This window comes from Morus notabilis, unplaced genomic scaffold (genome assembly GCF_000414095.1).
Source record: "Morus notabilis unplaced genomic scaffold, ASM41409v2 Scaffold172, whole genome shotgun sequence".
In the NCBI taxonomy this organism is placed as follows: Eukaryota; Viridiplantae; Streptophyta; class Magnoliopsida; order Rosales; family Moraceae; genus Morus; species Morus notabilis.
In genome coordinates, this window is record NW_010362230.1 from 117,476 (window position 1) to 133,306 (window position 15,831).

At 32.0% G+C, this 15,831-nt stretch overlaps 1 protein-coding gene across 1 annotated transcript; it reads right to left on the minus strand.

Moving 5' to 3' along the window:
* Positions 1 to 1,603: 1,603 nt before the first annotated feature.
* LOC112092222 (cannabidiolic acid synthase-like) lies at positions 1,604 to 3,362 on the minus strand. The gene has a single exon (XM_024167767.1). The coding sequence runs from the start codon at positions 3,343 to 3,345 to the stop codon at positions 1,723 to 1,725; it is 1,623 nt and encodes a 540-aa protein (XP_024023535.1). The 5' UTR covers positions 3,346 to 3,362; the 3' UTR covers positions 1,604 to 1,722.
* Between the last annotated feature and the right edge of the window lie 12,469 nt (positions 3,363 to 15,831).

The following is a 15,831-nucleotide window of genomic DNA, read 5'->3' on the forward strand; positions in this document are numbered from 1 at the left end:
TGGGAAAGAGGCATGAGAGATTGAAGTCTGAAAGAGGTTGCGGAAAGAGTATTTCATATTTGAGCCGCATAATAAATGGAAGATTTTATTATTGTACATTTATGAAAAGAAAAGATACTAAGGATAGATAGATTGATCCTTTATACCCTTTATTTTTTTTTATACATTTATGCTCTTTATCTTTTGTACTTTCACTTATTATTTATTTTTTTTTCTTACTTAGAGTTTAAGAAAAAATGGTATAATTTTTGTATCCACTTATGTTCTTCACGTATTTTTTTTTACTTACTTGTTATCCACACTTTCCTTTTACATAGAGTTTAAAAAAAATAGTTTAATTTTTGTTTATTTATACCTTTTATCTTTTATATTTTTTACTTACTTGTTATCGATTATTTTCTCTTATTTAGGACATAACAAAAAGTGGTTAAATTAAATAATGTATATATTATGACTGTCAATTATAATTAGAGCTTAGCTGTTTGCGTCATACAAATGTTTCCCTAATAGACAATGAAGATGATAGTGAAGTTCAAATCTTATTGCAACGTGCCTCTTTTTACTAATTATATAATAACAGTGTGATGAAGCTGACAACTGTCATGTAATTTTCTTTTCCATTTGTGCCCCTTCACTTTTAGTATTTGTACTTTACTGTCTATTTGACTTTTTCTTAATTTGTCTCCTTTTCTGATTACTTGCTAATTCAGAATCAATGGTTTAATTTTTGTTTTCATTTATGTCCTTTATTTTTTGTACTTTTTTATTTACTTGTTATCTACTTCTTTCTCTTATTTAGAGCTTAAAAAGTGATTTAATTTGTGTTTCGATTTATGCCTTTCATTATTTGTAATTTTTACTTGTTATCTATTATTTTCTTTTACTTACAGTATAAGAAAAAATAGTTTTGTTTTTGTTTCTATTTATGCTCTTCTTCTTTTGTATTTTTTACTTGCTTGCTATCTATTATTTTTTCTTACTTTGAGCTTAAGAAAATGTGATTTAATTTTTTTTATGCATTTATACCTTTCACCTTTTGTATTACTTAGGGGCTTAAAAAAAGTGGTCAAATTAAATTATGTTTGTATTACGTTCTAAAGGTGACTTCTGAACCCTCAAAGCTCGCCCTATCAAAATAAGCGATGCGGTTTGTGTTAAGAAAAATAATGCATAGTGAGTTTTGTTAGTGTATCTACTGTTTTCTCTTACTTAATGCTTAAGAATAAGTAGTCAAATTAAATAATAATGTTTATGTTATGTGATAAAATCACCATTATACCATTTTGATTTAGTCTAAAAGCTCACATAGTACCTTTTTTTACCAATGATGTAGATGAATCTCATGTAGCAAAATGTCGTGCATATCAATTACCTTTTTTATGCTATATTCTTCGAATGACAAATAAAGTATTATTCATTAGTTATAACGTGTTAAAATTATTATACTACCTCTTTGTAACTCTATATCTTTTAAGCTTTTAATAAAGTATAAGAATTAATTAGAACTTATTTGTCTGTATCATAAAATTATTTCTCTAATAGACAATAAATAGCATACTCAAATTCGTGAGGAAATAACAAAGCACAGAAAAGGAGTTTTATTTTCATTTGGAAACTTCATAAATAAATAGTTACAAGACGACTTTTATTCAAAAGGGACAAAGTAAGAAAGCTAAAGACAACAATTTTAAGGCAATACAACAAGCATTTCCAATCGCCTTTTTAATGGTGAAGAATGGGTGGGATGCTTTGTTCGTACGTAAAGAAATTAGTTGGATCAACTAAAGTTTTTACATAAACTAGCCTGTAGAAATTGTTCTTAAAATACTTAGTACCCCAAATGCTTGCTTGTTTAATATAGTTATACGTACTTGTTGTGTCACTCTCATTAGGATTGACCCCGATGTCAAGGTCTCTAAAGTTGAGATATGCACTCCTTGGATTTTTTGACACATAGGGAGTCATGGAATCGTAAGCACTTCTTACCCACCTAAGATGCTTGTTGATTCTTGTAGTATTTTCGCCTTGTTTCCATGAAGCCATGTACCGAAGGTTGTAGAGGTTTCCAGCTCGATGTGGGAATGGGATTTCAGATTCTGAAATCTCGCTCAATTTTCCTCCATATGGAAAAAATTCCACAAAATCGTATCCTACGTCTTCTTCGTACAACCGAACCAGCAACTTTTCTAACACGTCATCTGGAATAGGCTTTTTCACATAGTCAGATCTCAATTTGAAAGGGTTGGGTTCGAAATTGACTGTTTTATTGAGTAGAACTTCCAATGGATCATTGTTTCTATAATTATTGTAATGGACAATAGATCGGACCCATGACATTTCATTGAAATCTTCTTTGCTCAAACCCAACTCGGGAAACTCCTTTTGCATCAGTGGAAGGAGCCTATCCCGGCTGCCATGGAATGTGGCTGAGATGACAACTATTATTGCAATCTTTGTATTCCCTTGTTCATCGCTAGTATTTGTGGTTCGGAATCCCAAGAAGATGGTTAGATCCTTATCGATGTTGGAAGCACGACGTTGATAACGATGAACAAACTTCTTTGTTACATTATCTTCCCACATTCGTGCAGTTTCAAAGACAGTCACTGTCGAAGGCACGTCAATGAGTTGAACCTTCCAGGCAATTACAATTCCGAAGCTTCCTGCTCCACCACCGCGAATGGCCCAAAACAAGTCCTCCCCCATGGATTTCCGATTGAGAATTCTTCCTCGAGCGTCGATTAATTGCGCATCAATAATATTATCAGATGCGAGCCCATATGTTCGCGATTGGTAGCCATAGCCTCCTCCGCCTAACTGTCCACCGACACCAACGGTGCTGCAAAGACCGCCAGGGAAGCCAAGCGTTTTGCTTTTTTCAGCGATCCTGTAGTAAAGTTCACCGAGCGTCGCACCTGCCTCAACCCATGCACTCTTCCTCTCCGCATCAACTTGAATGGAATTTATGTTTCTCAAGTCAAGTATGAAAAATGGGACACTGGACTGATAAGAAAGGCCTTCATAATCATGCCCACCACTTCGAATTCTTATTTGCACGCCATGCTTCTTGGAGCAGTAAATGGTGGCTTGTATGTGGGAGACATTAAATGGTGTGACGATAACAGATGGATTTCTGGTCGAAGATGAAAGAAAACGAGGATTTTGAGTCGTTGAATCTAATACATTTGAATACGAGGGGTTATTTGAAGCGTAGATAATGGACTTGGGTATACGAGAGCTCAGGCACTGAAGAAACTCTTCATGATCAGTGTGATTAGCCGAAGCTAGCAGAACAAATGAGAAAAGAAAGATGATAATTTTAGCAAACACGAAAGAGGACTTCATTTTTCTTCAAGTGAGAATGAATTGTTATTGCTTTGTGAGTTGAAGGATACAGATTACCACCTTAATTTATAGCAACATGATGATTCCATTGGGTATTAAAAAAAAAGGAAAGAATTCCATCAAAACATTTGACATTTTCATGAATTTCATCGTAACATTTGACATTTTCATGTTTTCCATCGTAACATTTGACATTTTCATGAATTCCATCGTAACAGTTGACATTTTCACGAGCGACAACTATTTTGCCACTTAATGAACAAGTGGATTGAATCTTGATTCAAATTTTTTTTTTTTTAGAAAAATATTTATTCAACTAAACATATAAAGTCAACGAAATTCTAATCATGTAAAATCAACTATTTCCGCACTTCTATACGGCACTTAACAAGTGGATTGAACGTTGATTGATTATTTAACATCAACAACATGCGTTTGTTCAACTTAACGTTGCCAACAACAGATAATAGAAAACATATAATAAATTTGTGTTCCATTTTTTTAATCAAGCAAATAATAGACGTGTTTGGAATTGATCCCATTTTTATTTTTCACATTTTTTGAGAAAGAAAAAATGAAAATGTTTCCAAAATGAAGTTTGGCACAATAAAGACAAAAAATAAAAATAAAAATAATTTTTTAGTTTAGTGTAAAATGAGAGAGAAATGAAAAACGACTTTCAGTTATTTTTTATTTTTTATTTTCATTTTCTCCTCTCTCGAGTAGAGAGAGAGAGAGACATTAATAAGTTTTTTTATACTAAAAACAATCTCTTGATAAAACTACCAAACACATTTTTAAAAATGATTTCTGTCTGAGATTGAAAATGTTTTCATTTTCGTTTTCATACAAAAAATAAAATCATTTTAGAACGAGATCCAAACGCGCCTAATAATTCCATTTCATCCTTCTAGCTCTTTAATAGACATAAATAATTAAATTGACTTTCTTTTTTTATTTAAAGTATTTAAGTTTATAATTTCAGCTTGGAATTTTCGCTATTACTTAATAATACGCAAAAGATTTATATAAATTTGAGTCGCCGGCCATCAAACTTGTAGTTTTTTTCTTCCCTTTTTTTGTTTTTTGTTTTTAAGTTTAAGCGATAGATGGGAACGAGGCATGAGAGATTGAAGTCTGAAAGAGGTTGCGGAAAGAGTATTTCATATTTGAGCCGCAGAATAAACGGAAGATTTTATTTTTATTTGACAACTACGTTGGAGTAGTTGCAAGCGTATGTTAGCCTGAATATTTTATTTTTATTTTTATTTTTATTATCTATTTCACAACTACGTTGGAACAAAATGCTGCAAAGAAACGTTTGTTGGTTTGAATAATGTGGATTGACTTTCTTTTTTTATTTAAAGTATTTAAGTTTATAATTTCAGCTTGGAATTTTCGCTATTACTTAATAATACGCAAAAGATTTATATAAATTTGAGTCGCCGGTCATCAAACTTGTAGTTTTTCTTTTCCCTTTTTTTGTTTTTTGTTTTTAAGTTTAAGCGATAGATGGGAGAGAGGCATGAGAGATTGAAGTCTGAAAGAGGTTGCGGAAAGAGTATTTCATATTTGAGCCGCAGAATAAACGGAAGATTTTATTTTTATTTGACAACTACGTTGGAGTAGTTGCAAGCGTATGTTAGCCTGAATATTTTATTTTTATTTTTATTTTTATTATCTATTTCACAACTACGTTGGAACAAAATGCTGCAAAGAAACGTTTGTTGGTTTGAATAATGTGGGTGATTATTAAATGCCCCACTGAATCATTCTAAAAGGAATAAAAATTCTACATACTTATGACGAAGCATTAATCTACTTTGATAAAGTTGACCCGGCTATACACCACAAAAAAAAAAAGAAAAGAAGAAACAATGATTGGTTGACTGAGTGTTGTTGTGAATTGTTATAAATGCGTGTCGATGTATACAACTATATGAATATGCATATGGTGTTTCTACAGTAGGTCAACTCCCTTTAGGATTTCAATTATCCTCCATCTGGCCTATATTTGTGGTTCAGTACTGATTTGAGCTGTAACTTGTGTCAGTTGGATACAGAGGGAGATCATCTCCACAATAGAAGAGGTCGTCGCTACCATCAAACGTGATAGCACGGCACACGCAAATTTTTAAACCCAGATTTCAACGCCCCTTCTCTCTCATTTTCTCTCATAACTTCTCTCTTTCTTTCTCTCTCTAACTCCAGCCATCTCTCCATCTTCGCTCTTCCTCGTTTCCTCATTTCATATTTGAGCCGCGGAGTAAACTGAAGATTTTATTCTTATTCTTATTATCTATTTGACAGCTACGTTGGAACAAACTGCAGCGTACGTTGGCTTTAAAAATATATGGCAGATGCTGCAAAGAAACGTTCGTTGCTTTGAATAATATAGGTGATTATTAAATGCCCCATTGAATCAATCTAATTAGATTAAAAGTGCATATGAATTAAGTCAAGGTTGATCAGATCAACCTATTCATGGCGAAGCAATGTGCAATGATAAGGTTGACCCGGCTAAAGACCGCACAAAAGAAAAAGAAAAAAAAAAAAGAAGAAGAACAAAACAATGCGTGTCGATATGTACAACTATATGAATATATGCATACGGCATTTCTACGCCACCGTCTGTATTGATCTGGCCTATATTTGTGGTACACCACAAACTTAAAAAAAAATATTAAAAAAAGAACAAAACAATGATTAGGTTGACTGAGTATTGTTTGAAGTGTTATAAATGTGTGTTGATCGATTTATACAATAATATGAATGAACGAGTATTTAATGGTTATGTTTCTACCGTGGTTATCATAAAATAAAGAAAAATATAGATCAGTTTTAGATTTTTCACCTATCTAACTCTATTTCAAGATTTTTCAGCAATTATCTTTCGTTCATATTTTTCATCATCTAGCTTCCCTCACTAAAGCTGAGTTGAAATGATTTCTTTGTTTGGGATGGAGTATCACTACAAGAAAATAACTATTTGTCGTCGCTAATAAAAAAATAAAAGTCGTCGATAAACGTTTTTAGAGACGACTTTGCCGATGACAATTGTCGTCGCTAATATTTCGTAACTAAAAGTTTTCAACGGCGACTATTTGTCATTGTTAAACATAGTATGTTTTAGCGACAACTAATGTCATCGCTAACACAAAATATGGTTGACCGTTATTAACGTCATCATGACGTCACCTTAAGTTTTAGCGACGACATTTTAAAATTAATGTTATCGCTAATTAAATTGCGTCTGTGATTTAGCAACAACTTTTGTCGTCGCTAAAAATGTTTTTTAATATTTTACTAAATTTTTTGATGAGTTTACTTATTTTATTATTTAGTGACGACTTTTGTCGCTGCTAAAAATAATTTTTTAATTGTTTTACCGATTTTTTTATGAGTTTACTGATTTTTAATATTGCAATAAGTTATTAGACCCATTTTTTTTTTATTAAAAAAAAAGTGCTATATAGTAACTGGACAGTCGAAACTTAGTGCCCACAACATAGAGAAACACATAGTTTAGTTTTTTCATAACACAAAATAAAATATAAGTTGATAAGTTTTTAAAATTAGCAAAACACAAAATAATAGAAACATACCCAAATAAAAATACTAATCTCCTAACTCAGATATAAATAAAAACATTAATCTCCTGAATCAGCATCATCATCATCTAGCATCATACGCCTAAATAAAGCAACCATCTACAACTGCCTCATACGCGAAGAAGATTCTGATTCCCGTCTGTCTGGCTACTTGGTTAATCCATTCCCCTGTCGAACAAGTATGACATCGACGCCAATTCCCAATGACAGATTGCACTTGCGCCCCTGTCTCAGCATGATCTCTTAAAAGAAATTCTAGATGTACATTTAGCAATTAATTTAAAAGAAAATTCCCAAAGAAGAAAATCAGGAAGAAAAAAAAGAAAAGAAAAGGAAGAAGCAGATATGTACTCCATTTGGTAACTACGTAACCCTAAGCAGATACGTAGTCCATGTCAAAAATTCATGGCTGATTTCCAGTTAAATGCATGTCATTAATACATTTGTCAATGCTTTAATAAATAAAGTGGGTGTGTGCGCGTGTACCCACCATGGTTTGAATTTCATTTCTTGTAAATAAAGTGGGAGCCACACCGTATCAAAAGGAAATAATAAGTGGCCGGCCATGATTTCACTTATGATGTTGTAACGTGGCATGTAATTAAAACAAGAAGATTATGACCCTGATGTTGATGTCTGACTGAAACAAGCTGGCATGTATGAGGTCTACTTTGCTTTATTTCAACCATCCTTTTTTCTTCCCCTCCTAGTTTTTGCCTCTGATTTTCAACTCTCTTTTGGTTTTTCTAGCGTTTCTTTGTTCACGACTCTTGTCTCAGAGCATTAGTTCAATATTTTGACACGCACGCGTTTTCTTATCCTTATCATGCAGAGATTTTTCAGGGCAGGATCTTGATGGCAAAACTACCTTACCTTAAGAAACTGTACGGAATTATTTGTTTCTGTTGTTTGCTACCTCAAATTTATTGTAGTTTGTTTATACTATTACTTATATTTTTTCCTCTTGAGTGTAGTAATTTGGGCCAGAACTACGTAACCCTAAGCAGATATGTACTCCTATTATCTAACTACAATAAGGAAACGAAGATTTGAAATGCTGTTAAATTGCGTTTGTGTTGGGCAATATCGATAGAAAGGAACAAGAGGATTTTTGAAGAATAAGTAAAAGGATCTTTGAACAATAATACGATTACTCGGTGAAAATATTGAATACATGTCAATTTCTTTAAGTTCTATAATCAGTAAAAGGGTCCTAAAGCTTAGCTAGAACTTAGCAGCCTAAAATCATACAATTATTCACAATGATAGATTAGTTTGGTAATGGAAGTTTGAAAGATTCAAGGGCCATAAAATCAGGTAAGCCTAATTAGTTTCCACCACCTTCGTATTTGAGTAGGAATGCAGGATATACAAAGAGCATAGTGAACTCTCACATTGCCATGAAAATACAACTCAGATAAGTAGAAGCCAAAAAGAATCAAATTCAAGAAAAACCATTAATGAAAAAAAAAAAAAAAAACCCCCCAAAAGCAAGAAAACAAGCCACATATGTACTGAACTCGTGAACTTTTTCTGATTCTCCAGTTCATTCAAACGACCACAATGTTGTGGTTGCAAGTTCAACCTAGCAGAATATTCACACCCAATGTAAAATGTTGACCGCGGTTCAGAAACCAAAAAAAGAGGACCACAACGAAGTTTATAGTAATTCCACTAGCTCAATGTGAATAGATTAATCCCAACCTACTAATTTCCACCGAGGAATTGCATTAAACAAAAAATGAAGCCACTAATTTAGAGAGAGAGAGAGATGCACATTGACAACATAACATGAGAAGAAATGGAATGAAACATACCTTAAACAAAATTGGTTTGTCCTGGAAGCTGTGTTTTATTGATGGAAGATGATAGTATTGGTTTTTGCCAATAGAAAAAAAGGGAAGGTCATGTGGAAAGCAATAAATCTGGCAACTTTGTAGTTGCTAGAAAGTGGACGCAACTCTCATATTTAGAATGAATCATTATAAATCTTGTGTATTTTTTTGTTTGCTTTTCTTCGATTTTATTGTTTTTATTAGTATAGAATTAGAGTGTCTAATTATTAACAACATTAGCTTCTACCGGATATTCTAATCATCCAAACACATCTAAAGGGACGAAATCCTTGTTAACTTTTTCTTTTCGTCATCCATATCCTTCTAATAATATCAAACCACTTATCATGTCAATTAAAATATCATATCACATCAATAAAAAGGGACCATGAAGGCAAAAGTCAAAAGTTGGCTTTCAAAAGCTGCGTCAAACAACCATATAGGTACTAGGCAGAGAACAAGAGAGAAATTGAGAGATACAAAGACTTTACCAGGCAATGTCCAAAGCGACCACCACCAAAGGCAATTTCATATGACTGACTCAGAGCATTGTCTATTAATCTCTGGTTCTCTGATATTTTTTTGGAGATAAAGATTGGATTCTTTCTAAAAATTTGACTTCTACTTTATAAATAAGAGAATGATAGAAAATTGTAAAAACAATTTTTGAAGACAATTTTTGACCTAATTTTCGGAGGGTGGCCGAAATTCCCTAGTAGAGTGAGAAGAAAAATTTTTCTCCTAAAAATTCCACATCGTGCATGCGTTGGTGTTTGTGGAAATTCAAGTGTTTATTCCAACCCTTTTTTGTCTCAAGTGTGCCCATACACACGTCTACGTAGATTCAAAGAATTGACGTGGAAGACTTTGGTTTTCTAAACACAAAGCTGTGGAGCAAGGATTGTTCGAGATCAAAGAACTCAAGTTATCATCTTAATCGGCCTCCAAGTATTTTTTCTAATTGAGTTCTTAATAAATAAATTAATATGATTAATTTATTCGTGCATTATATAATTAATTACCAATTAGTAACAGTTTATTATTTTATCAAGTACCCCTAGAGAGAACGAAAAAAAAAACATTTTTTTAATACAACACGGCATCGAACATGCAACCTCCTCCGGATCCCATCTCATCCAAGCCCAAGTTTTTTAGAAGTGTTTTGAAGATGTATTCAAACCACTGATTCTAATTTTACTACAGTATTTTTTTTTTTGGTAAATAAAAAAACTTCATTGAACCAACGAAAAGTACAATTGAAGTCATTCAATAGACGACTACTCCATCAAAACAGAGAACAAAAATTCTAAAAAGTACAACAACTAACAGAGTTAAGAATTAACAAACACATCCTATCTTAATATATCATCCCAACTCAACATGATCAATGATAGTGTTTTTCATCTCACAAAGGATTTCATTTTAAAATGTTCTTTTCTCACAAAATTTCTGCTAATGAATCAGAATCATTAATTTGAACGCGTGAACCAAACAGACCCTTTGATTAGTACTTTGTTACAAGTGTATATTGCATTCATGCACCCTAAGCTTATCATCTTTTACGTGTTGCACTCTAAACTTTTAATTTCAATCTTTAGGATCCTAAACCTACAAATCCTTGACCATGCAGTCTAATCAATGACGGACATAAATTAATACATGACAATCAAGGTTCGAAATGCCAAAATTTAAAAATTCACATTCTATGTCAACCCATGAAAAGTTTAGGGTGTATTTGCCGAAAAACCTTAGGCAATTTCCATCCATCGACCAATTCATTTCTGTTAGCTATTGGACATATGCTACGAATTTTAAAATTAAGTCAATTATTGTGGAAATATGCTATTTTTTTTTCCTTATTCTAGGATATATACAGCTGTAAATTAGATACTTTATTCCAGTGATTAGGAGATATAGGTAGCTAATGTCTTGTTTATTTTATTTCCTAGTTTAGAGAGATTTGGTTATGGGCTTGTTCATTTGTACATAAACTCAAAAAAAGTTTAGACTCAAGTTACCACTTTATTTAAACTCATGTTCTTTTGTAAAATTTGAGAACTTAAGTTTTGGGCTAAAATATGAGTTCAAGCTCCCCCTTCAACTCAAGTTCTTAAACTCAAACTCAAGTTAATGAACAGTATTTTCTCTATTATTAAAACGTTATAACTTTTTCGTTTTAATTTTGATTGAGATGATTCTTTTTTTTATACGTTCACAATGAAAAGACGAATAAAATCTCACCCATATACCCTACTAAAATTTTCCATCATCATTGATATTAAAATACTATCTAAATACAAACTCAAGTTTTGACCCACCCAAATACAAACTTAAATAGATTCTCAATTCAAACCATAACTCAAATGTGCACATCTAAACTTAAACTCAAATTAGATTTCTAACTGAAACCATACTCAAATACACCTTAACTCAAATCAAGATCTAAACTCAAATCACTTTAACTCAAAAATTGTAAATGAACAAGTCCTTTATTTCCTAGATTAGAATAATTTGATTGGATTTTTACTAAATTCAGATGTCAAAAATACTCATTTAATATTCCTCTATATTAACGATGCAGATAACATCATTTCAATAATATCCTTCCATTCTTAATCAAATGGCATATATCCTTCATAATAATAAAAATCCGTTAATTTAGACTTCTCTAAAATATCTAAATCATAATAGAACATTTGAATAAAATCATATGCTTTGAGGGCAAACACTTTTAATTTTAAGAATTATTCTCATTGGCGCCCTTTAAACTTTAAGCTCATTTTCAGTCTCACTTTGCCCTTAAGAACTTTGAATTCTTCTTACTTAACTCCTTTTGTTATAATTTTTGTTATAATCAGATAGAAAAAGAGATGGTTAAGTGTGATCGTGAGGTTTTCATTTTTCTCGTGAGATTTTGGTTTGAAAAATGACATCACACTACACCACAAAAGGCCTTTCGTAGCTGACGAAAAACGCTATTAATCACCATCAATAGCGCTTTTTAGAGCGCTAGAACAGCGGGCCCTATTATAGGTCCTAAGAAAACATAGTGTTTCAGGAGAATTATAAAAAGCGCTATAGAATTGAAGTATTATAGGGTGTAAGAAAAGTTATTTTCATCCTCTTACAGCTCTTTAGCATAGCTACGATACAGATTAATAACTTTTTTTCCTTGTTATGTTCATACTGTTGTAACTTTTTAAAATTATTATTGATATCCTTTTGAATTCATTCAAATAGATAGTGATTCCGAGCAACATCTTATATCTAAATACGAACATTCAAATTAAAACATAAAAATATTCAAATTAAAACATGAAAACATTCAATGTAATAATTGTTATCAATATCTACAAAGTTGCCAATAAGATGTTTACAACACAAGCCACGCCATTTGTCCACAACTTTAACATTAAAAACTAGTAAAGAATACAGAGAAATAACTAGAGATATCAAAATATTCAAAACGTCTAGCCAAATGAAATGGTTAAGTAAATAATCCATCTTGACAAAATGCTCCAACAAAAAGGTCATCTCCTCCAACAAAGCAACTATTGTCCTGTCACAAAATTAGTCCAATTAATTAATTAAAACATATAAATTGATTAACTAATGAAGCACAAAAAGAAAAAACCAGATAAACCATACAAGTGAACAGCAGAACAAATTTTACTATAAAGGCAAAAACTTGTGAGCAAGAGCACTTTAGTTCTTTTATTAAAGAGATCTATCAATGCATTACCTCAACAATTGAGTTCTTTTCCATCTTATTCTTTACATTGACATCTTTGACAAGGTTAGCACCAGGAAGACACACACCCACAATCCTTCTGAATCAGAAGACTTTGATACCCACCCACCCACCCGTTTGACACACACACACAAAGCTTACCTTCTGAATCAAAAGACTTTGATACCACATCAATCCTCATGTTTTTAGGTTTGAAGAAACCAAGGACATATTCTATAAGTTCCTCACCCCACATATAGTCCCAACACATGACATTCTCTGCAGGATAATGTAGTAAACTCTCTGCACACATATGAATTTCATGCATTAAGAGATAATTAGACCTAGTCTTTTCTCCGCCAAGAATACTACTTTTGTATGGTAAAGTCGGTAACAACGAAAAGTCTATAAAAAACCAAAACAAAAGGTTAACATCTTTCAGTTTTATTGAAGTGCTACAAGATACCCTTAACATAACTACAAGAGTCCCCTTATGCTAAAGTCATTTACAGAACATGTAAAAGACTTAAAAATGAGCAAGATTCTACCAGAATCCTATCCAACTCTATTTCTAGTCATCCTAGGCCAAACTCTTAGCCACCATATCCTTTTCTCTTTTAAACTATTTTAGTCAACTTCTTGTATGAAGAAAACACATTTACCAGAAGTAGTGTAGCTTCCTTTTCAGCTCAAACAAAGCGCTCTTTTTGTATAGCTAAATCTAGTGTCATTTTTACAAAGTCTTGGAGTTCAGAAGTAAATTAAAAAAGAAAATGACACAATTGTAATTAAAAATTAAAAATTATTTCTAATGCCCGCTCAATGTAATTGTAATATGTACATTTATATATTTTTAAATATATATAAAACAAATCAGTCAAAATGTCAACAAATTTTAATATATATATATATTATAACTCTTTATAAACGCTATTATAGACTTTAACAGTAACGTTTTTTGAGAAACGCTATAACTAACCGCTACGAAAAGTCATTTTTCTTGTAGTGTCAAGTGCGCAACGGAATTTTAAAATTTTTTAAATTAAAGCCAAAGCTAACCAAGAACATGTTCATGATGTTACATAACATAAATACCAAAGATCTAACTCATACCTTCAAGGATTATCGAAACAACATGTCTGACAGATCAAAGCGTTCTAAACGGCAACCGGAAGAGCCTCAACTAACTGGTCTTCTTTACTATTCTCGTTTCCACGATCGGAGTGCGAGTGGGCACACATTGTTCAATCTCCCATTGGTATTCTTGAACTCCTTCTAACCACAAGAGTGCCAAAAGAAAAATTGATCTTTAGATTGAACCAAGTTTTCCTCCTAGGAACCCTTACCAATATTACCCAAAAAGTATTTCAAGTGATCTAATGAATAATGTGACTTATTGGGCTATTTATAGAGTTTAGGAAGTTATATTTCCACAACAATTAGGTTTCCCAAAGTCAATCTCCGTACAGAGTCAGTTTTGCTATGTCAATGCGTCTCTGAGAGGAAGTCATATTTCCACAACAATTAGGTTTCCCAAAGTCAATCTCCGTACAGAGTCAGTTTTGCTATGTCAGTTTTCTGAGCGTTACCACTGATCGACTAGTCCCTTTAGTGTATAAAACTATTGGTCGACTAGTCCCTTTAGTGTATTAAACTATCGGTCGACCAATCACTGTTCCGGAAACTTAGGGGTTGTTCTTTTACAACAAAACTCAGAAAAAGTTTAAACTCAAGTTACAACTTTATTCAAGTTCACGTTATTTTAAGTTCCAACTTTATTCAACTTTATTCAAGTTACAACTTTAAACTCAAGTTATAACTAAAAAACTACACTCAAGTCACACTCCAAAAGAACAACCCATCAGTTTTCAAGTTTTTTTTAATACGAGAAACTTGCACAGAGCCTTAGTTTTGATTCAAATAATACAATATAGAAGTTACCTGATCAAAAGAATCATGTAATAGTCTTCCCATATTACATAAAACTTAAAACAATAATTCCACCATTTTATCTAGAATCAATTTATCAATTAATTCACCCGATAAATACTCATGAATTAATAACCGATCTCACATTGACTTTGAACTTTTTTACGAAAATAACATAAGTTGCCAATATATAGGAAATACGCCGTATTTTTATAGAAAATTATGTGAGCGCAGGGACCTGATAAACATATACAAATTAAGCTCCTATAATCACAACAGTACTTGTAAACCAACAAGTTCATTTCATGATTATAAACTCTAGTGTTATTCCACTAAAAGCTTAGAGCTACACTCTCAATTCATATAGTATATTTAAAAAGCTCCAAATAGCTCTCGTCCACGACTCATTATATTAGTGTGTCGTCCTCATGGGATATTTATAATCGACTTAAGGCCAAGTTCCATTTTACCTTTCTGATTATATTTATATTATGTTATATTACCACTCCATCAGAAAACTACTATTCGTATTAATACAAATAGTAAACCACTAGATAACACAAAGTAGTCTAATGGCTGATTGCTCGTATTTTTCAATCCACAGATAATGTCATAAGAGGATATTATTGACTCTTTATAGAAGCTATGGGTCCCTACCTACGAATAATAAATCTACGCACACAATAGTTATATTCCTAATGTATTGGTAAGCGTACATTTCCATAATGTCAGGATGTCTCTCTTTGATACATAAAAGGATACAAGTCAAGTATAAGGGTTTATTATTCATTTAAGGATTAAGATGACCACATATAATTTGTCAAAAGTGAATTGTTTTATTCAAATGAAATTATTAATTAAAATAATTTAACTTTGGTCCGATCCAATATAGATTCCACCACTAGGAATTATATCAATGTCACTACTCATAAGCAATGTTTGGAGTTAGTTTTGTTTCTGTTTTTCACGTTTTTCGTGAAAGAAAAAATGAAAACGAGAGAGAAACGACGTTTAACACAACTAAAGAAAAAAAACATAAATGAAAATGATTTTTTGGTTTAGTGTAAAATGGAAGAGAAATAAAAAATGACTTTTAGTCATTTTTCATTTTTTGTTTTCGTTTTCTTCTCTCTCGAGCACAGAGAAAGAGATATAGAAATTAATATATTTTTTTATACTAAAAACAATCTCTTTATAAAACTACCAAACTCATTTTTAAAAATGATTGCTGTGTGAGATTGAAAACATTTTTATTTCCATTTTCATATAAAAAATAAAATCATTTTAGAACGAGTTCCAAACGCACCCATAGAGTCCCACCTCCGACAACCAAAACAAACCGTCTCCGTTAAGAAGTACATAACATAATAATCTTAACATT